Genomic DNA, 22,423 nt, shown 5'->3' on the forward strand with positions numbered 1-22,423 from the left:
TCAGAGGAGGAGTGGGAGGTTACATCTGCGTTGCAGACCCTCTGCAGGCACACCAGTTAGGCCAGCAGCCAGGTATGGCATGCCGGGAAAAGCACAATATGTCTGAGACTCAGAAACTATACCCCAGGTGAATTAACAGATTTCACAGACCAACTCCATCAGAAACTAAAGGGATCCATTCCTGGCTAGATGGTTTGGTTACGGGCTAGGGGAGCAGATGGAATGAACTCATCAGGGGTCAAGGCTGAAAAGATGAGAGTGTCAGGATACATCCAGCTCTCCTACAGAGATCATATGGAATTCAGGGGGATCACTCCCTATTGTACTGGACTATTAGCAGCCTGACCAGGGGTGGGGAACCCACGGCCTCGAGGCTGCATGTGGTCCTCTAGGTCCTTGGTGGCCTTATGACTGAGTCCAAGTTTTACAGAACAAATCCCCTTCATAAAAGGATTTGTTCTGTGAAGTTTGGATTCAGTGAAAGGGCCGCACTTGAGGACCTAGAGGGCCACATACGATCACAAGGTCACAGGTTCCCCACCCCTGGGCCAGACCCTTCAAAAGAAGATAATAAAAATTCCTGCCTTCAAGGAGCTCACAATCTAATTGGTCAGACAACATGTAAAGAATTTGGTATATAATATGTGCACATGCATAAACATGTATGTATGCACACACTAAAACCACTCACACATACGTACATGTATGTATATGTATATATAAATGGAATGTAATCTGTAGGGATGAGGGAAATTCGAGAACCCCTGCGGAGAGAGGGATTGGAGAGGAGCCTCGAAACAAGTCAAGGGAACCAGAACCTGGTTGTGAGGCCCCAGAAGATCCCAGGTATGGGGCACAGCTAGTGCAAAGACAAGGGAGCTGGAAATGGAGGGTTACGTTCAAGGAACAGCAACTAGGCCGGTGTTCCGGTGGGGAGGCTGGAAAGGGAGGAGGGAGGCAGGGTTGTTCATAATAATAAAAGCAGGAGCTAACATTTATGTAGCACTTCCTATGTGCCAGGCACTGCCCCAAGCGCATTATGAGTATTGTCTCATTTGATCCTCTCAGCAACCCTGGGAGGTGGGTAGGAAACTGAGGCAAATAGGAATTCAGTGACTCACCCAGGGCCTCACCAGTGGCGAGTGAATGAGGCTGGAGTCTTTTTGACCCTAGGCCCTGAATTCTATCTAGCCGCCCCTCAGCTTGGAATGCCAAACACAGGCACTTTATTTTCAAACCTGTAGGGAGGCACTGGGGTTTATTGAGTGGGGGAGGGGTGATCCCTGTGGCTGCTGAGGTGAGCATGAACTGGAATGAATAAGGACACTTGAAGCCGGCAGGTCAACCCACAGGGTGAGGAAAGAAGGAGAAACTGAGAAGTGCACAGAGGCTTCTTCCAGCCACCACCCAGGCTGCAGAAGGGGTCAGGAAAGCCAGCAGAGATGGGCCTGTGATTGGGGGATTAGGGAGCTGGGCAGCCTGTGATTGGGGGATTAGGGAGCTGGGCAGCCTGTGATTGGGGGATTAGGGAGCTGGGCAGCCTGTGATTGGGGGATTAGGGAGCTGGGCCTGTGGTTGGGGGATTAGGAAGCTGGGCAGCCTGTGACTGGGGGATTAGGGAGCTGGGCAGCCTGTGATTGGGGGATTAGGGAGCTGGGCCTGTGATTAGGGGATTAGGGAGCTGGGCAGCCTGTGACTGGGGGATTAGGGAGCTGGGCCTGTGACTGGGGGATTAGGAAGCTGGGCAGCCTGTGACTGGGGGATTAGGGAGCTGGGCAGCCTGTGACTGGGGGACTAGGGAGCTGGGCAGCCTGTGACTGGGGGATTAGGGAGCTGGGCAGCCTGTGACTGGGGGATTAGGGAGCTGGGCAGCCTGTGACTGGGGGATTAGGGAGCTGGGCAGCCTGTGATTGGGGGATTAGGGAGCTGGGCAGCCTGTGATTGGGGGATTAGGGAGCTGGGCCTGTGATTGGGGGATTAGGAAGCTGGGCAGCCTGTGACTGGGGGATTAGGGAGCTGGGCAGCCTGTGATTGGGGGATTAGGGAGCTGGGCCTGTGATTAGGGGATTAGGGAGCTGGGCAGCCTGTGACTGGGGGATTAGGGAGCTGGGCCTGTGACTGGGGGATTAGGAAGCTGGGCAGCCTGTGATTGGGGGATTAGGGAGCTGGGCAGCCTGTGATTGGGGGATTAGGGAGCTGGGCCTGTGATTGGGGGATTAGGGAGCTGGGCAGCCTGTGACTGGGGGATTAGGGAGCTGGGCAGCCTGTGACTGGGGGACTAGGGAGCTGGGCAGCCTGTGACTGGGGGATTAGGGAGCTGGGCAGCCTGTGACTGGGGGACTAGGGAGCTGGGCAGCCTGTGACTGGGGGACTAGGGAGCTGGGCAGCCTGTGACTGGGGGATTAGGGAGCTGGGCAGCCTGTGACTGGGGGATTAGGGAGCTGGGCAGCCTGTGACTGGGGGATTAGGGAGCTGGGCAGCCTGTGACTGGGGGATTAGGGAGCTGGGCAGCCTGTGACTGGGGGATTAGGGAGCTGGGCAGCCTGTGAGTGGGGGATTAGGGAGCTGGGCAGCCTGTGACTGGGGGATTAGGGAGCTGGGCAGCCTGTGACTGGGGGATTAGGGAGCTGGGCAGCCTGTGACTGGGGGATTAGGGAGCTGGGCAGCCTGTGACTGGGGGATTAGGGAGCTGGGCAGCCTGTGACTGGGGGATTAGGGAGCTGGGCAGCCTGTGATTGGGGGATTAGGGAGCTGGGCAGTCTGTGATTGGGGGATTAGGGAGGTGGGCAGCCTGTGATTGGGGGATTAGGGAGCTGGGCAGTCTGTGATTGGGGGATTAGGGAGGTGGGCAGCCTGTGATTGGGGGATTAGGGAGCTGGGTGTGTGATTGGGGGATTAGGGAGCTGGGCCTGTGATTGGGGGATTAGGGAGCTGGGCAGCCTGTGATTGGGGGATTAGGGAGCTGGGCAGCCTGTGATTGGGGGATTAGGGAGCTGGGCAGCCTGTGATTGGGGGATTAGGGAGCTGGGCCTGTGATTGGGGGATTAGGAAGCTGGGCAGCCTGTGACTGGGGGATTAGGGAGCTGGGCAGCCTGTGATTGGGGGATTAGGGAGCTGGGCCTGTGATTAGGGGATTAGGGAGCTGGGCAGCCTGTGACTGGGGGATTAGGGAGCTGGGCCTGTGACTGGGGGATTAGGAAGCTGGGCAGCCTGTGATTGGGGGATTAGGGAGCTGGGCAGCCTGTGATTGGGGGATTAGGGAGCTGGGCCTGTGATTGGGGGATTAGGGAGCTGGGCAGCCTGTGACTGGGGGATTAGGGAGCTGGGCAGCCTGTGACTGGGGGACTAGGGAGCTGGGCAGCCTGTGACTGGGGGATTAGGGAGCTGGGCAGCCTGTGACTGGGGGACTAGGGAGCTGGGCAGCCTGTTACTGGGGGACTAGGGAGCTGGGCAGCCTGTGACTGGGGGATTAGGGAGCTGGGCAGCCTGTGACTGGGGGATTAGGGAGCTGGGCAGCCTGTGACTGGGGGATTAGGGAGCTGGGCAGCCTGTGACTGGGGGATTAGGGAGCTGGGCAGCCTGTGACTGGGGGATTAGGGAGCTGGGCAGCCTGTGACTGGGGGATTAGGGAGCTGGGCAGCCTGTGACTGGGGGATTAGGGAGCTGGGCAGCCTGTGATTGGGGGATTAGGGAGCTGGGCAGCCTGTGACTGGGGGATTAGGGAGCTGGGCAGCCTGTGATTGGGGGATTAGGGAGCTGGGCCTGTGATTGGGGGATTAGGGAGCTGGGCCTGTGATTGGGGGATTAGGGAGCTGGGCAGCCTGTGATTGGGGGATTAGGGAGCTGGGCCTGTGATTGGGGGATTAGGGAGCTGGGCAGCCTGTGATTGGGGGATTAGGGAGCTGGGCAGCCTGTGACTGGGGGATTAGGGAGCTGGGCCTGTGATTGGGGGATTAGGAAGCTGGGCAGCCTGTGACTGGGGGATTAGGGAGCTGGGCAGCCTGTGATTGGGGGATTAGGGAGCTGGGCCTGTGGCTGGGGGATTAGGGAGCTGGGCAGCCTGTGACTGGGGGATTAGGGAGCTGGGCAGCCTGTGACTGGGGGATTAGGGAGCTGGGCAGCCTGTGACTGGGGGATTAGGGAGCTGGGCAGCCTGTGACTGGGGGATTAGGGAGCTGGGCAGCCTGTGACTGGGGGATTAGGGAGCTGGGCAGCCTGTGACTGGGGGATTAGGGAGCTGGGCAGCCTGTGATTGGGGGACTAGGGAGCTGGGCAGCCTGTGATTGAGGGATTAGGGAGCTGGGCAGCCTGTGATTGGGGGATTAGGGAGCTGGGCCTGTGATTGGGGGATTAGGGAGCTGGGCAGCCTGTGACTGGGGGATTAGGGAGCTGGGCCTGTGACTGGGGGATTAGGAAGCTGGGCAGCCTGTGACTGGGGGATTAGGGAGCTGGGCCTGTGATTGGGGGATTAGGGAGCTGGGCAGCCTGTGATTGGGGGATTAGGGAGCTGGGCAGCCTGTGATTGGGGGATTAGGGAGCTGGGCATCCTGTGATTGGGGGATTAGGAAGCTGGGCAGCCTGTGACTGGGGGATTAGGGAGCTGGGCCTGTGATTGGGGGATTAGGAAGCTGGGCAGCCTGTGATTGGGGGATTAGGGAGCTGGGCAGCCTGTGATTGGAGGATTAGGGAGCTGGGCCTGTGGCTGGGGGATTAGGGAGCTGGGCCTGTGATTGGGGGATTAGGGAGCTGGGCAGTCTGTGATTGGGGGATTAGGGAGGTGGGCAGCCTGTGATTGGGGGATTAGGGAGCTGGGCAGCCTGTGATTGGGGGATTAGGGAGCTGGGCAGCCTGTGACTGGGGGATTAGGGAGCTGGGCCTGTGATTGGGGGATTAGGGAGCTGGGCAGCCTGTGATTGGGGGATTAGGGAGCTGGGCAGCCTGTGATTGGGGGATTAGGGAGCTGGGCAGCCTGTGATTGGGGGATTAGGGATCTGGGCAGCCTGTGATTGGGTGATTAGGGAGCTGGGCAGCCTGTGATTGGGGAAATAGGGAGCAGCTTGTAAGTGAAGGATTAGGGAGCTGGGCCAGTGACTGGGGGATTAGGGTCAGGGAAAGGAACGAGGCTTGTGATTGGGAGATTGGAGATAGTGTAGGGGGCTGGGCCTGGGAGCTCGACCTGTGATTGGAGGATTCGGGTCGAGGAGGGACCCTAGGCTGTGATTGGGGGATTAGGGTAGGTGGGGCTGTGATTTGGAAGGTTAAGGCGGGGTAGAAAAAGTAGATGGATCTGTGATTGGCTGCTTTGCGCGGGGTAGAGGGGAGGCCGGAAAGTGATTGGGCAGTGTTGAGGAGCACCATTGATGAGTCTGATTGGCTGAGAGGTCACGCCCCGCCCCCTCCCTGAGTTCCCTTCCTGTGGCTCCTAAATCCTGTGGTGGTGAATCTCTCTCAGCCCCTTGTGCACGCGGAAGCCTCGCCCCGCCGCCTGCGGCTGGAGGGGGATGAGGGCCCCGGAGAGAAGGCTGAGCGCCGGCATCAGGCGGCCATTTGCGAGGGTGAGTTGGCGCATGCGCGGAGGCGGAAGAGCCTGCCTTTGCTTGAGGGTCTTGGGGCCCTCTCCGGGCGGGTGCTCGAGCTGGTCTTTGCGCGCGCATCTGTGTGTTTGTCTGGATGTGCATGTGTATACACAATCACAAGGCCGCGGGAGCTGGAACGCCCGACCGTGACCCCGAGCCCAGACCTGGGAGACTGCGCCTGCGCTGAGGCCCGAGTTATGGACACTTCGGAGGGGGGGAGGGCGGCGGTGGGGAGGGGGGAGGTTTCCAGGTAAGACTGAGCATGCGCAGAGGCTGACCAGTCAGCCTCGGAAGGCATCTCTTGGGGCGCCCTCTGTCGGGTGCCTAGGATGAAGGTGAGACTGAGTGTGCGCAGTCGGGGGGGGGGGGGAGGGGGGCCCTTTCCTTCCCCCCACTGTTGTCCTTGGGGAGGTCCAGCGGGGGGCGGGGGGGGGGGGCGGGCGGTGCCTGTTGAGGGTAGGGAAGGTTTCCAAGACAGGCTGGAAGGAGGCCTAGGTTGGGGGCGGGGCGGGGCAGGGCAGGAGAGAAAAGCACCCACTGTGTGCCAGGCACCGTGCTAGGTGCTGGGGATACGAGAAAGGAGCTGCCCTCAAGGCGCCCACAATCCATTGGGGGAGACGAGAACCATCCAAGGGGGGGAGGGGCGCGCAGATCTGAGGGGGTGTGAGTTCCAGAGGTGATGTCATTCTGCAGGGTGATGGGCATTTGGTGGTGGGGGGATGGGATCGGCCTTGGGGGTGTCTGCATTGGATTGCCCCTCCCTCACCCCCCCCTTGCTCCCGTGCCCGCCGGGTGCCATCCCCTGTGTCTCTTTCCCCTGGCTGCCCTCCTAGAAATGGCCCTTGGTAACTGGTGCCACCACCTCCATTCTTCTCCCTCTCCTTGTCCCACTCATCTGATCTAGAAATGGCCTCTTCTCAGGCCTCCTCCTCTTTGCCCCCCACCCTGCGACCCATCACCCTCTTCTCCTGATACTCTCCTCTAGATTTTGGGGACCTGCTCTCCCTGACCTCTCCTTAGTTTCCTTGGCTGGATCTTATTCCAGGGCACCCCTCTGGGTGTTGGCCAGGGCCCTGTCCAGCCCTCTTCTCTTCTGGGGTCAGCTTCCATGGATTCAGCTGTGGTCTGCATGCTGATGGTTTCCAGATGCACTTACCTGGGCAGTTCAGTCCCTCCACCTCTCTGTCCCCTGGGGCAAAGAATAGCACTCTCTTCCCAGAGATGTTGTGAGGCTCCCACGAAGGGAGACGTCCTGCTTTGTAAGCCTTCAGGTGGCATGTGGATGTCGTCGTCATCATCCTTAGTTTTTTGTGGCTATGACTCCTGTTTCCCCCACCCCTCCATCTGTGCCTTCCTCCCCCTGTCTTGACTCTTTGTCCACTGGCCCCCAAAAGGTACTTCTCAGTCTTCACACTCAGTCCATGACCTCCGTGGGAGGAGAGAGGAGCGTCTTTGCAATCCCTCTTGGTCGTTGCATCGGTTGGAGTTCTAGAGGCTTTCCAAGTTGTTTGTCTTTATATTAATGGTGTTATTGCATAAGCTGCGCTTCTGACACATAGTAGGCTGCCTTCAGGCGGTCAGTCACTAAGCATGGCCCACTGTGTGCCAGGCATGGGGCTAACTGCTTTATAAATGTTATCATTTGTTTCTCACAAGAACTCCAGGAGCTAGGGGCTAGTCTTACCTCCTTTTTTATACTTGAGAAAACTGAGGCAAACGGGTGAAACATAGGTAGTAAGCGTCTGAGGCTGGATTTGAGCTCTTGTTGGGGCTCTGTGTGCTGTGGTACCACTCACCTGCTGTAATCCAGCAGAGGAGACTGAGAAGAAGTCTTATATATAAGAGGAGATGGGGGGGAGAGAGTGGTGTCCTGATGACTGGGAGAGGAGAGAGAATCAAGAAGAGGCAGATGATAACGCTGTCAAACTTTGTGGAATGGTCAAGAAAAAAAAGGTTGAGATAGGCCACTGGATTTGGCAACAAGGTCAGAAACTGGATTCTAAAGAGTCAGAAAGAGAGTGAGAGAAGGGGAAGTGGAGGCACCAGTTGTATTTGGCCTTTTCCAGGAGTGTGACCTTAGACAGCAGCAGAGTTGGTGGTGATGGGGCAATCCAGTGAGGATTTCTTGTGGCTGGGGTAGGCATGGGCATGTTTGTGTTGGTAAGCAGGAGGCAGGCGGAGGGCTGATATATCCTGCCAGCCTCTTTAGAGGGCCGTCTTACTACTGCTACCCCACATCTTTGCTCTGTGGCAGCAGTAGCCCCTTTTAATGGCTACTAGCTCTTGGCCAGTGGCACACCTTGATTGGCCTTTTCTCATGCTCTTCCCATGTCTTCCCATGAGTAGTTCATGCCTTTGTGCTGTTCATAAATCATTGAAGCATGCCTGCTCCCCTTGGGATCCCTTAGGGCCCAAGGCTCCAGCTGGAGTCTCCTGCTGACCTGCTGAAGGCCCATCATCTCCACAGCATGGAGCCTATTCTGAGGACCCACATTGCTTCTCTTGGTCACTCTTGGGTAGTATTGGGTGCACCTCTGGCCCTTCTGTCTTCTGTGCCACCTGCATGGGGAGGTGATGATACTGTGTAACATTGTTGCTTGCAGCTGCTTTGGAGGTGTGAGACCAATAACACCAGCGCACAGGAGGGCTGCTAGCACAGGTTCTTTGATCTGCTTTTCTAAAGGAAAGCAACTTTAAAGGGGTCAACAATCTTACTTTAATCAAACACATATATACTATTCACTTAGTTCAGGGGAAAAGTCAACACCCTGAACTTCAGAGCAAATACAAACAGAAAGGACAAGCAGAAATTATATAAACAGAGCAAATAACACAAATCAGCAGACAGGGCTTCTGTCTGTACATAGCAATACATACATAGTTACCAGAGAGAGAGAAGCACCAACACCTGGGTTTTCAAAGCCGGGGGGCTCCTTAACAGCTACCCAGAGTCCCATCTGGCCACATCCCATGAACACTCTTCCCACGAGTGAGCCCCATAGCAAAATGCTAACTTCAGAGTATATATATACTTCTTCAGGGTCAGAGGGTGACCCAGGCTCATGTGACTTAGGCTTCCATGTGACTTAAGCAGATCACATGAGCTGTTAATGGATGGGAAAGAATTTCCCATCAAGCAAAAAATACATTAACAATACATGCTGTTGGCACAGAGTTCTTTTAAATGGGTTCTGAGGTCTCCTGTCTCCATTTCGCAAAGGTGAGGAGCCATTGAGAGAGGCTGGGCGCCCCTCCTCAGGCCTATCCCCTGCTCCCCTCGCAGAGCGGTAACATGCACATTCTCACCTGCCTTTCTTCCGCCAATGATCCTTCTCCTCCCCTGGCCCAGGGGAGGCAGCCAGACTGATGTTCTCTGCACCCCTTCCACTGGGGAAGGACTAATTCCTCCTGCTTTGGGGGCCGAGCAGCTGTATCTCAGAGTGCCAGCTCCTGCCCAGGAGGGGCCCCGAAGGTATTTCTCAGTGCCAGGTGCTTCCTTCCTTTTCTTCTCAGTGGAACAATATAATTCGACTTCCTGATTAGAGCTGAGTTACCCCTAGGCCACTTCCAGTCCAGTTTTCTGCAGTAAGTCTTCATTTGTCCTAAAGCACACGTCTGGCCATCTTAATAATCTTCACGGCTTGCCTGTGACCTTCAGGATTGAATAGAAAAGTTCTGTGTTTGGAAGGCAAACTCTTCTCAACTAGGTCCCTTCCTGCATGTCCAGACTTCTTCTGTTGAGCTCTCTTCCACATCCCAGAGATCCAGCCAAACTACTTTCCATGGGTCTCTATGTCTTCTCCTCCTTTTCCTTCTTCAGTTCTTCTCTTCAGGTCCTTACCTCCAGTTCCTTCTGGTTTCCCCCAAGGCTTTCTCTCTTCTGCTCCTTCTACCGTAACCTTCTCTGACAGATGTCAGTAGTAAAGAACGAGCGTGGGTTTCTTCAAACCCTCAGTGATGTATACCCCTGCCCACTCCCTGGGTCTCCTGTGGATGTTGGGAGGGATGGTCCTTGCTGAGCAGAGATGCGTTTGATGTTTCAGGGTCCAGTGACATTCAGGGACGTGTCTGTGGATTTCTCCCTGGAAGAATGGAGACGCCTGAGCCCGGCCCAGAGGGACCTGTACAGGGACGTGATGCTGGAGAACTATGAGAACCTGGTGTCCGTGGGTAAGGACCGCCACCCCTGTGACTCAGGGCGTGCCTGCACTGTCCCCTCCGTCTGCCTCCTGCGGTGTGAAGGGCCACCCTGAGTTTTTGTTCGATGTCCAGCAATGGTGCCCAGGAGGGACAGTGGGGGGAGGGTGCTTGTTGTTGGGATGTTTTTGGTCCTCTTTGCTTGATGGAAATCCCCTAACTCCCTTGGACTGGCCCTGAGGCTCTGGCTTCCCTGTGTCTAAGATTCTTGGCCCAGTCCAGGACAAAGACTTTGAGAGGCCTCAGGTCACCGATTTTCTTTCTGAGCCCAAAGCAGATGTGACCTCTCCTTGAACTTGGACCGAATACAACAGGGAGTGGCCTTCAGAGACCCCTTGTCCCACCATTGTGTGTATGTACTTTCTTAGCGTTTATTCCTTTCTCTGAAGGAGGAGGAAGAGGCCAGGCTTTGTGTCCCAATCCTTTCTCCTCTCTCTCTCCATGATCAGGGCTTCCAGTGTCCAAACCCGCCGTGATCTCCCTGTTGGAGAGAGGAGAAGCGCCATGGATGGCGGGCATCCTCAGAGGCCCCTGCCCAGGTGAGTGAGTGACAGGTGGCCCGAGGGCCACCTTCCCCCAGGCCTTGCTTGCCCCTTAATTTAGTTTTAAAAATAAATAAAACACTTGGGTGTCTTCAAAGTAGGGGCAGCTAGGTGGTGCGAGTGGATAGATTGCCAGGCCTGGGTTTGGGAAGACTCATCTTCCTGAGTGCAAATCTGGCCTCAGACACTTCCTAGCTGTGTGACCCTGGGCAGGTCACTTCACCCTGTTTGCCTCAGTTCCTCATCTGTAAAATGAGCTGGAGAAGAAAATGGTAAACCACTCCAGTGTCTGCCAAGAAAACCTGGGGTCGCGAAGAGTCAGACACAACTGAAAAATGACTGAAGATTAATCTTTAGTCAGTCAAGTTTTTTTTTCCTTCTTACTGGAATTAATTTCTTTGTGCCTTCAGAATTTCCTTCCTGGGTGTCTCCCATCCCTCCCATTAGCACTTTGTCTCATAAGATCCTCTGCCAGCCTTCCTCTGAACTCCTTGAAAAGCGTTTTCCCCAACTCTGGGGCGCACATACCACGAGGCCCACATTTCCTTCTTGTGTGTCACTGACCCCAGGAGGAGCTTTCCTAGTGGGTTCCCATTATTTCTGCTGCTTCTTGCTCAAGAGAATCCACTTGAGAGTTGAGTTTCCCTTTTTTGGGGTATTCCAGCTTTTGGAAAATGAAGCTATCCTAAGGAAGGCAGGACATTATGAGCTGCTCTGCTTTGGGCAGTGGATGCCTGGGGACCCGAAGCCCTCCTCACTGCACTCTCATTCCTTCTGCTCCTTTCCCAGGCTCCTTGTCTGGCGCCGCCTCCTCTCCAGGTGTCTGCCTTGTGTCTGCCTTGTGACTGGCCTCCAGCCGGATTTCCTCCAATGAGCTTTTACCATTCAATTTCCTCCTGAATGGAGCTTTTGAATTTTCCCCCACCTCCTTTCGCCCTCCTGTTTCCTTCCACTCTGGGGGTCCATCCCTAGGTTGTCAGTGCCGTCTGCCCCCTGCAGTGGGCCCTCTGCTTCCCCCGGTTTGTGGCCTGCACTTGGAGCCCTGTGGCTACACAGACAGCTGGCTCCTTTAATGGATGATGTGCCCTGTGAACTTCTGGGTGTCTGAGCCGCTGGTTTGCCTTCCTCCTCGTATTCTGTGTAATCTAACTTGGGGTTGGAGGTAAACATGGGCTCCCCATCCTTTTCCATTTTAAGCCCTTTTCATCCTTTTTAAGGCAGCAGGAGAGGCGTCCTTCCTAGACTTCATTCAAAGTCTGTCGGCCCTGCATTTTAAGCCTTGGTATAGAAACCCAAACTCCATACTCAGAAACCATCTTTGTAGCTGGGTGGGCAAACCTCATCTTGTCTTGTTCATCTCTGGGCCTCAATGGACAACAGGAAAGAAAACGCAACCAGTGTTTCCCCTCTTAACCCCCTCTTCAGTCTTTGCCAAGACTTTGGGACCATCTGCAACCCTTGCTAAGTGCCATCTGCTGCCTCAGTTGTGCTGATGTGCTTGGGGATCTCTTGTCACTTCATTTGTCTCTCCACTTGTCTGTCAGTGCTTCCTTCTCTGTACTTTTAGGGCACAATATTATTTACTTAACTCTATGTTTTGGGCTTTGTTCAGTTATTCTTCAATCTTATTTTTTAAATTAACACAACCCATCTAACCAGTCAGTCAAGATAAGTCCCCACGCTGGCCACATCCAAAGTATTTGTCTCTTTCTGCACTCCTGGTCCTTCCTATCCCTAGTGGGAACTGGGCAGCACGTTCCGTCGTTGGTCCTCTGGATCCTGGTCAGTTGTTACACTGTTCAGCACCATTGGATTCTGTCACATTTATATGATGTCACTTTTCAACCTGTTCCCCAGGTTCTAGACACCCCCTCAGATTCCCATTTTTTGCCACCTCAAAAAGAGCTATTTTTGTCCATCTTTAGAGTTTGATTTGCTTAGGACAAATTCTCCCATAATCCACCCTTCCTCTGGTTATCCCTCTGCCTTCTTCTCTTTCCATCCCACTTCCCTTTTTTCTCTACCTCCATGTGTATGTATGTATGTGTGTGCATGTGTGCACATGTGTATATATGTGTGTGCGTGTGCGCATGCGCGTGTGCTTTCTTCTTTGAACCAGTCCAGATGAGAGTGAGATTCAAGTGGCAGTCCTCCCCCCCTCCTCTTTATGGTCCTCTTTCTCTTCTGCTCTTTGTAGCTGAACTTTTCCCAAAGGTTGCCACCCATTGGTGCCTACCACTTCCTTCTCTTTCTCTTAACCACTTACAGTCTGGCTTGTGACCTCATCAGTCCACCTAAACCGCTTTCTCCAGAGTCACCAGTGATGTCTTAGTTATCAGGCCCAATAGCCTTTTCTCAGTACTTGTCCTTCATGACCTCCATGGCCTCGTACACTTTTGGGTGCTCTCCTCCTTGATACATTTTTTTCCTCTAGGTTCTTAAGACTGCCACCCCCCTCTCTGACCGCTCCTCCTCTGCCTCTTTTGCTGGTGTCCTGCAGGGTCTGTCCGGGGCCCTCCTGGTTCTCCTCTTCCCTCTCTGACCACTCCTCCCCCGGGCCACACCTTCTAACCATAGGTGTTCTGCAGGGTCTGTCGTGGGCCCTCTGCTGTTCTCCCTCTACGTTACTTCACATGGTGATCTCACAGCTTTCATGGATTTCGTGACCACCTTTATTCTGGTGTTGCTCTAATCTACCTTTCCTGCCGCAGTATCTCTGCTGACCTCTGGTCTCCCATCTCTCAACTGGCTTTAAATTGGATGTCCAGCAGACATCTTAAACTCAGTACGCCCCAAACAGAACTCATTATCTGTCCTAAACCCTTCCCACTCTGGAAGCTTCCCTGTTAGGGAAGGGCACTTTGTCCTCCCAGTTCCTCAGCCTCGCACCCTAGGCGTCATCACTCTTTCACCACCCCTTCCTCATATCCAATATGGTGCCAAGGCCTATTGATTTCAGCTCTGCAGCATCTCTCAAATATGCTGCCTCCTTTCCTCGGACTCTGCCGGCCCTCATCCCCTCATCTCCTCAGACCTGGATGAATGCTGCTAGGGGTGGAGGGTGGAGTTCTGCTTCTTTCAAGTCTGTCCTCTCTCCGGTCCACCTTCCATTCAGACAGCAAAGGGATTTTCCTAAATCACACGTCTGACTATGTCACCCCTTACTCAGTAAATTCTAGTGGCTCACTGTTGTCTACAGGATCAAATACAAGATGCTGTTTGGCCTTCAGAGCCCTTCATGACCTGCTGTCTCCTACCTTTCTGGTCGTCCCACACCTCACTCCCCAGTACGTCCTCTTGGATCCAGTGACCTCCTGGCTATCCCATGCACAAGATCTTCCATTTCTCAGCTCCAGGCATTTTCTCTGGCTGTTCCCCTTGCCTGGACTGCTCTCCCTCCTCTGCTCTGACCACTGATCTCTAGACTTGCTTTAAGTCCCACCTCCTGTAAGGAGCTCTCCCAACTCCTCTTAATTTTGGGGCCTTCTCTGTTAATTATTGCCAATGTATCCTGTGTAGAGCTTGTTTGTACCTATTAGTTTGCATGTTACACTTATTAGATTGCAAACTTCTTGAGGGCAGAGACTGTCTTGCCTCTTTTTTTTGTGTCTTTAGCTCCCAGCTCAGTGCCTGGCACACAGTAGGCAATGAATGTTCATTGATTTGTTGATCGTTCGTTCATATTTTCCTTTTTCTTTTCTCTTCACTCGTGCTTTTGAACTTCAGAGTTTCTAGACAGCTCAGGTCCTTTTGTCAGGAATGCTGAGAAGGAATCCTCTCTTTAGGTATCAGTCCATTTCCCCTGTACTATTATACTCAGTTTTGCCGGGTAGGTAACCTTTTTCTTGGCCATAAGCTATACCCTTTGCTTTTGGAATATCATTCCAAGTTCTCTCCTCTTTTGTAGTGGTGGCTGCTAAATCGTGTGTGATCCTGACTGTATGGCTCTTTGGTACTTGAATTCTTTCTTTCTGACTGCTTGTGTTATTTTTTTCTTTAACCTGGCAACTCTGTCTTTTGGCTATTATGATCCCGTGAGTATTCATTTTGGAGTTTCTTTCAGGAGGTAACCAGTAGGTTCTTTCTATTTCAACTTTGTCTTTTGAGAGCAGGGAAGTTTTCTTTTAAGATTTCTTGACATATTGTATCTAGCTTCTTTTCATCATAGCATTTAGGTAGTCCAATGATAGGGGCCGCTAGGTGGCACAGTTCAAATCCAGACTCAGACACTTACTAATTGTGTGATCTTGGGCAAGTCACTTCACCCTGTTTGCCTTAGTTTCCTTATCTGTAAAATGAGCTGGAGAATGAAATCGCAAACTACTCCCAACATCTCTGCCAAGAAAACCCCAAATGGAGTCATGAAGAATCAGACACAACTGAAAAATGACTTTTTATTAAAAAGTCCAATGATTCTTAATTTTTTTCTCCTCGATCTATTTTCAGGTCTTTTCTTTTTGCTTTAAGTTACCTTACATCTTTTTCAGCTTCTTGACCTTGATTCAAATATTTCTTCACATTTTGTGGAGTCCCTGGCTTCTCTTTGGCCATCCTGGTTATCAGGAAGCATGCTGCTTAGACAAAGTTTTGTATCTTTTATGCCAGGCTGTTAATTTCCTTTTCATTTCTCTTTCCATGGCTCATTTCTTTTCCAATTTTTTCCTTAGGTATTTTCATTCCATTTATCAAAACATTTTGTATCTTTGTAAAAAATTCTTAGTTCCTCTCTCCCAGGAATTTTGTTTGTTTGTGCTTAGGGTGTGTTTTCTGTGAGGCTCTATTTATAGGTGTTTTGGAGTCCTTCCCTTCTGGGTTTCTGTCTTGAGTGTCTCCGCTAGGTCATTATGATGGGCCTCTTTTTTTTGTCGGCTCATTCTTCCTGCCTACTTCCTGACTGGATTTGATGTTAGGTCTGGGCTCTGTCACACTTTGGGAGGAAAGGCCTGGTCTGGTCCTGTTTCTGCTTTCTTGGAGTGTGGGGCATTGTATTACTCCAGGATCTCAAGACCATCTCAATCTGAGGATCCACAAGCTTTCCCAGTATCCTCTCCAGGGCATGTCTGAGCTTGACAAGTTTCTGATCTGGATTCAATCTGTGTAAGAATTTACTGCTACAGCTTGTTGCAAATCTCTGTTGGTTCAAAATTGCAGAATTGTAGGATCCTCTTGGATCTGAGATTGCTACCTTGGCTATTCCTCTCCAGGCTAGGCTATGCTGGGGGTGAGAACCTGCTGTGAGCTTCAGGTCTGAGCCACCCCAATGCTCTTGCTGGCTTCTGACCTTCCGTCTTCCTTAGTCCTTCCTACCTGACAATGCCACATCCCTGTGCAGGTCTCCTTATCACTCTACTCTTGATTGGTGACTATAACTGGGGACTGGGAGACAGAGCTGCTGGTCAACAGCTCTCCCCATCACAGTGCCCCGATATGGGTCTGTTTGACCCCTGATATGGATCTGAGACCGCCTCTTGTCCAAGGTGCACAAGTCCTTGGCATGATGCTCTTCATTAGTCTGTCTTTCTGCCTCCCTGTGCTGAGCTGGCATGGACAGATAACTCACCATGACTTGTTGGGACTTCTCCACCAGGATTTGGTGAGTCTTTTTGGAAGGGAGGTGACTGCAATCCTTCCTCGCACTCTGCCATCTTGGATCCACACCATGAACGTATACTTTCTCATAGCATCTATCTCTGAGTGCTTCATTGCCCTGGAATAGAATTTTAGGGTCTAGTTGGTGAGGTCCAGCTGTTTCTGTTTGCTCATTTGCCTTTAATCACCCCATAAAGGTTTTCATTTTACTGAGTACATATGAAATACCTCTGCCTTTCATGGGAAAGACTTAATGAAGAATGTTCCATAAAGCAGTGTCTTTGCCTCCAGCACATAGGAGAATGGCTACTGACACATTTGTATTGACATTAGAAATTTATGTATTGGGGCAGCTAGGTGGCACAGTGAGTGGAGCACCGGCCCTGAAGTCAGGACGACCTGAGTTCAGATCTGGCCCCAGACACTTGACACGTTTACTAGTGGTGTGACCTTGGGCAAATCACTTAACCCCAATTGAGAAGTTTATGTATTTTAAAATGTGTATTTCCATGTACATAGGCAAAGAAAAAGGGGATTGAGCATGACACTGAGGATCTCTTATTGTGTGTATCTTAATCTTCCTTTAATTACTGTATTAGCAAGGCAATAAACCAACATCAAGAATAATTGTGAATATGCCTAGGTAATTCTGTATTGTAAAATATGAGACTCTCCATATAGAAGGTAGAAGTAAAATATTTATTCAGACACCAGATCACCAAATCCCATAACCAGTAAGTCCAACCCATCCAAGCAGCAAGCAACTCCCAAAACCAGTAAGCCTACTTTATCATAATAGCAAGGAACTTAAAACATAGTGTCACAGTATGGAACCTCACCATCCCATAATCTTGCACGTCCTCTGCTGGGGCCTTCCCACAAACACACTCACAGCACAGCACATGTCTGCTCTTTCCCTCAGCTCTAACTGCTCGCTCTCAGCAATTTCTGTGGCACACTTTCCTTTTCCTCTCAGCAAGCTCCTCCTACCACATGTGACTTAGGCTTCCTGTGATGTAAGCAGGTCACATGCCCTTTCAATGGGTAGGAAAGATCTTCAAATTTAGATTACCATTACAATTAGGTATTCTACATCCTTCAAGCCTGGTCTGCTTGTCTGACACAGTTTTATTTGTTTCAGATTACCTGAGTTGGAATGCTAGGTGTGAAACCAAGGATTCGGTTCTGACTGAGGGCATTTGCCCAGGAACATTGGCCCAAGAAAGATTGTCAATGGAAAGTAACTGGTATCCCGGGATGGGAGAATCTGAGGAATGGGAAGTTAGGTTAGAGAGACAGGAGGGTCACCAGGAGAGACAGTCCCAACAAGTGACAATGACTCTTAATAGTACGTTTGATATGGTGAGTGTACCTGAGTATAGTAGATTTGTTAGACATTTTAACATGGAGCCAGTCTTTTTTCCACATTGGAGAGGTGACATAGAAGAAAGATTCCATAAGTATAATTCACTTGGAAAGAAAGCCTTTGGCAAGAGATTAAATCTTAATGGGCAGCAGAAAAGTCACACTGGAGAAAACTCTTTCGAATGTGATGTATGTTGGAAAACTTTCTGGGATAGGGAAGCACTTAGTAAACATCAAAGAATTCACACTGGAGTGAAATTGTTTGAACTTAATGAGTGTGAAAAAGGCTTCAGTGATGGGGGACGACTTATTGGACAACAGAAATCTTCTGGAGTGAAACCGTTTGAATGTAGGGAATGCGGGAAATCATTATCTTCAAGGAAAACCCTTACTTACCATCAGAGAATCCACACTGGAGTGAAACCCTTTGAATGTGATATATGTGGGATAGGATTTATGCGAAAGGAATACCTTATTAGCCATCAGAGAATCCACACTGGAGTGAAACCATTTCAATGTAAAGAATGTGGTAAAGCCTTCTTTCAGAAGGGAAATCTAAATAGCCACCAGAGAATTCACACTGGAGTGAAACCCTTCGAATGTAATGAGTGTGGAAAAGCCTTCTTTCAGAAGGGAAACCTTAATAGGCACCAGAGAACTCATACTGGAGCAAAAATCTTGGAATGTAATGAATGTGGGAAAGCCTTAACTACAAGAAGAACCCTTATTAGCCATCAGAGAATCCACCCGGGACTGAAACCTTTTGATTGTAAAGTTTGTGGAAAAGCCTTCTTTCGGAGGGGCAACCTTTATAGGCATCAAACAACTCATACTGGAGTGAAGCCTTTTAAATGTAATGAATGTGGCAAAGCCTTCCGTCAGAAGGGACAACTTAATAGCCATCAAGGAACTCATACTGGAGTGAAACCTTTTGAATGTAATGAATGTGGCAAAGCCTTCTTTCGGAAGGCACATCTTAATAGGCATCAGAGAATTCATACTGGAGTGAAACCCTTTGAATGCAAAGAATGTGGGAAAGCCTTTAGTGAGAAGACATACCTAATTAACCATGAGAGAACTCATACTGGAGTGAAATCTTTTGGAGTGTGAAATGTGGGAGAGACTTCATTTGGAAGGAACACTTCATTCATCATCAGAGAATCCACACTGGAGTGAAATCCTTTGAAAGTAATCAACGTGGGAAAAAAATCTTCTTTACAACAACATCTCTTATTAGCCAATTAGAGGATCCACACCTAAGTGAAACCCTTTGAATATAATGATGTTGAATAGCCTTTCTTTGGAGGAGATCCTGTATTAGTTGTTGGAAGATCTGTAGTGGAGAGAACTCCATGGAATGTAAGAAGATATAATTAATAATTCAGGAGAGAACTCAACCTGGAATGAAACCCTTTGAGTGCAGTATGTGGGAAAGCCTTCTTTTTGAAGGGCTATCTTATTACCCATTAGAAAACCCACACTGGAGTGAAATCCTTAAATATAATGAATTTGGGAAAGTTTATAAGCACTGAAGAACTTTGAATCACCAGAAAACTCATGTTGGAGTGAAAATGTTTGAATGTAGTGAATGTGAGAAAACCTTCATTGACAAGGGACACTTCTTAAGCTTCAAAACTCATACTAAAGTGAATGAATGTGGGGATACATTTGGCTAGAGAGAAAAACTTTCTAATGTGAGAGAATTCTTACTTTTTCAAGTAAATATAAATATATATTATTTAAATGTAATAAATAAGTTGAAATGTAATCTCCCATTATTTGTAGTTTCTTGAGTAAAAATGGTGTAACATTAATTTTCACAAGCAGAGTGGTTCTCTTTCTTTCTGTCACCTTTTGAAATCCGGGCATGTTTCCGAGGGATGTTGTTATTCCTGTTTTCATCTGGTTTCATCCTGCAGCATTTCAGGTGAACCACAGCAGGCAGGAGGAACAGGAAATCCCAGTCTGAGGTAAATTTGACCACAGAGCTATCCGAGACTTGGCTGGATGAAACCCATGGCAGGCCCTTGGCTCTGGATGTGAATAACTTAAGACAAGCAGAGTGGGTGAAAAGGGGGCTGTCATAGCATTGGTCACTTGAGTCTGCTCCTGTGAGGGAACTCCAGAAGCTGGGTGGGGAAGCAGTGGAGAATGTTTAGGTGAAGGTCACAGGAAAGGTGAAACATGAACAGTTTTGTCCTCAGAGCCCACTGCGCCAGAAAGAGGAAAGAGATGAGTGGTTTGGGGGAACAAAGAGTGAATCAGTGAATAAATGGAAAGATTCAGAAGTTTAAGGGAAATTCTGTGCTGTCCAGGAGCTCACATTGTGTTTGGGGGAGCCAATTCATAAAGAAGCGCGGAGCTGGGTGGGGGACGTCAGTGACTGCTTGCCTAAATCCAGCATTTTAGGGGCTGGGTAAGGGACGAGGCCCTGTGGTAGTCAGGGGCATCACCCGTACACATGGCAGTGCCTGATGGTCTGGAGGGCATAGTGTCATTGCAGAGGTAAGGCCAGGTTGTTTACCATCTCACCCAAAAGATTTCTAGTTGGTGACTCCCTGTCCATCCAAGCTGTGTGAGCAGCAGTGTCCGTTGGGAAGGAAGAACCCAAGAACCCAGTGTAGAGCAGGAGCTTGGGCCTAGAAGCTTGTTATAATAGTAATGGGGAAGGGACTGCCATTTTCTAGACATCTGGGTCTCTCCCTGCTAACAGCAGAGCCGCTGATAACTTCCTGGTATGTTTTAATCATAACTTCATCATCCAAGACTTGGAGAAGCCAACAATGAGAAATTCTATTCTGGAGATGGTTTCCATTCCTAGGGAGAAACTGAATGTGCAGGGTTCAAATGGTGGGTATGTCCTATGTAAGCAACCTTTGAGACAGGAAGTATCACAACCCCCTTTTCTACTGATCAGGAACAGACTGGGAAGGTTAATTGAAATGCCCTGAATGACTCAACTAGTAACCGATTTAGATAGGAATTGTACTCATATTTCTCACCTAAAGGCGAGCACTCTACTGTTAAAAAAGAAAAACCAAATGGCCAGTATCAAAAATGTAAAAGTAGGTATCAGAAGAAATTGAAAATAAAGGATGCTATTAGAAAGTGATTTTTGTCCAACTAGATGTGAATTAAACTGATAAATTCATTCTTAATATTCCTATAATATCTAGATGTGACTTTTATTTAATATACTTGTATCATTTTAATATTTAATATCTACAGGTCATCCATTTGAAATTTTTTTGTTTTTAAAAATGTTTTTGATACTTTAGGTTTTTATATCATTGTAGTTTGTATATCATTGTAGTTTTCCCCAGTGTACTTCTCTCTCCATTTCCTAGAGAGCCATCAAAGACAGAAGAATAGAGTAAATGAGCACAACTATTCGATATGATGAAAAAGTCAAAATGTGTGCAATGTGTAATGCCTGTGGATCTCCCAACTTCACAAAGGAATGGTTTGGGGGTATTCTCTCATCTTTTCAAGTCCTGCTTGATCTTTATAATTGTTCTGTGTTCCAAGATTTTTTGGCATGTAGTTGTAGTTTGTTGTAGTTAGTATTATGTTCTTGCCTCTGCTGACTTCACTTCATCAGTTCATAAAATTTTTCCCATGCTTCTCTATTCATTGTGCACATCATTTCTTACAGCATACCATTCAAGTATCACAGTTTGTTTAGCCATTTCCTGATCATTTGTCATCTGCTTTGTTTCCAACTCTCACAAAAGGTGCTGCTATAAATATTTTATGGTATGTGGAAGCTTCTTAACAATGGCTTCCTTGGAATATAAGCACAGGGATGGAGCTTCCAGTTCAAAGGCTATAGGCATCTTAGTCACTTTATTTGCATCATTCTAAATTGCTTTCCAAAATGGTTGTACTGATTTACAGCTCTACCAGCAATGTATTAGTGTGCTTACCATCCCCTCAAATGCTCCAAAATGGTGCCATCTAAAAAATCCTCTTTGCCTATTTGTAGGTTGTGAGGTGAAACTCCAGTGTTTCTCTCTTTTTTTTTTTTGTTTTGTCTTTGGAGGGGAGAAGGGAAGGCAACTGGGGTTAAGTGACTTGCCCAAGGTCACACAGCTAGTAAGTGTTAAGTGTCTGAGGCCGGATTTGAACTCAGGTCCTCCTGACTCCAGGGCCAGTGCTGTACTCACTGTGCCACCTAGCTGCCCCCAAGGTTTCTCTATTAGTGATTTAGAACATTCTTTTATGTGATTGTGAATATTTTGCAGTTCCTCTTTGGAGAATTATTCATATCCTTTGACTATTTTTTGAGGAATGGCTATTGGAGAATAGTTATATATGAAAATAAATAATATGATATGATGTATAGGACAGTAATGTATAGGTATATAATGTGTGGTAACAATAAAATTATGGTAATTCTAAATATATGACAAATACACTAGGTATAAATATATAAAATTGCATGTATATATGTATATATACACTTACACGTGTATACACACACACGTAACCTTTCCCTAACAGTTAAGTGGTCAAAGAATATAGTGTGTGTGTGTCTGTCTGTCTGTCTATGTCTGTCTGTATATGTGTGTCTGTGTGTGTGTGTTTGTGTGTGTCTTGAATGCCTACAAATGAGATCACAGATCACAGTGCTTTGCAGGCATCATTCCTTCAGTCACTTCACTGCCTTCAGGAGGTCCTCTCAGTACATTCAGAAAGTTAGCAGTTCTGTATCTGGTCTCTTAACTATTTGTGTCTCTCATTTTCTCTGAGAGAACTTTTCTTTATAAGTTGACATCTTCCTTTTGCAGAAGTTCTTGTTGCGCTGTTTTCAGCAGCCAAGGTGTTCTCAGCATGGGTGCGGATGCCCTTTCTGAGTCTGATGTTATGAATTCAAATAGGAGACTGTAAGGCCAGGCTTTCCTGCCCTAATTATGCCAGTCATAGGGTGGTATACCCCCCGAGAGAATACAGAGATACCGAAGAAAGAAGGGCTCATTTGAGCTTGGTTATGGATAGGTTTTATAAGGGTTGATTGAGTTGTTTAAGTGAGTTTACTCACAAGAGGCAGCAGGACAAGGGAACAACGTGGATCCCCACACTAACCCCAGGCCAGGCAGGTATTATGCAGAAACGGAACAAGGAAGACAGGGGGCCAGGATGGCCCAGGGCAGG

General features: G+C 49.4%; 1 protein-coding gene across 2 annotated transcripts; it reads left to right on the forward strand.

The window, feature by feature from the left end:
• Window positions 1–5,391: 5,391 nt before the first annotated feature.
• Window positions 5,392–19,083, forward strand: LOC118839944 (zinc finger protein OZF-like). Of its 2 annotated transcripts, none has more exons than XM_036747453.1 (4): window positions 5,392–5,555; window positions 9,620–9,746; window positions 10,223–10,312; window positions 17,046–19,083. In XM_036747453.1, the coding sequence occupies exons 1-4, from the start codon at window positions 5,502–5,504 to the stop codon at window positions 18,377–18,379; spliced, it is 1,605 nt and encodes a 534-aa protein (XP_036603348.1). In that variant the 5' UTR covers window positions 5,392–5,501; the 3' UTR covers window positions 18,380–19,083. The 2 variants fall into 2 exon arrangements, with proteins under 2 accessions (XP_036603348.1, XP_036603349.1); XM_036747454.1 differs by lacking the exon at window positions 5,392–5,555 and adding an exon at window positions 5,826–5,911.
• Window positions 19,084–22,423: the final 3,340 nt, after the last annotated feature.

The sequence above is a fragment of the Trichosurus vulpecula genome, chromosome 2 (genome assembly GCF_011100635.1).
Source record: "Trichosurus vulpecula isolate mTriVul1 chromosome 2, mTriVul1.pri, whole genome shotgun sequence".
Classification (NCBI taxonomy): Eukaryota; Metazoa; Chordata; class Mammalia; order Diprotodontia; family Phalangeridae; genus Trichosurus; species Trichosurus vulpecula.

Bases quoted from the DNA above. Each gene is read 5' to 3' on its own strand.
- LOC118839944 (XM_036747453.1), top strand. From the start codon at position 5,502: ATGAGGGCCCCGGAGAGAAGGCTGAGCGCCGGCATCAGGCGGCCATTT. The intron at 5,556-9,619 runs GTGAGTTGGCGC...TTGATGTTTCAG, and splicing joins TCAGGCGGCCATTTGCGAGG to GGTCCAGTGACATTCAGGGA. The intron at 10,313-17,045 runs GTGAGTGAGTGA...TATTTGTTTCAG, and splicing joins CCTCAGAGGCCCCTGCCCAG to ATTACCTGAGTTGGAATGCT.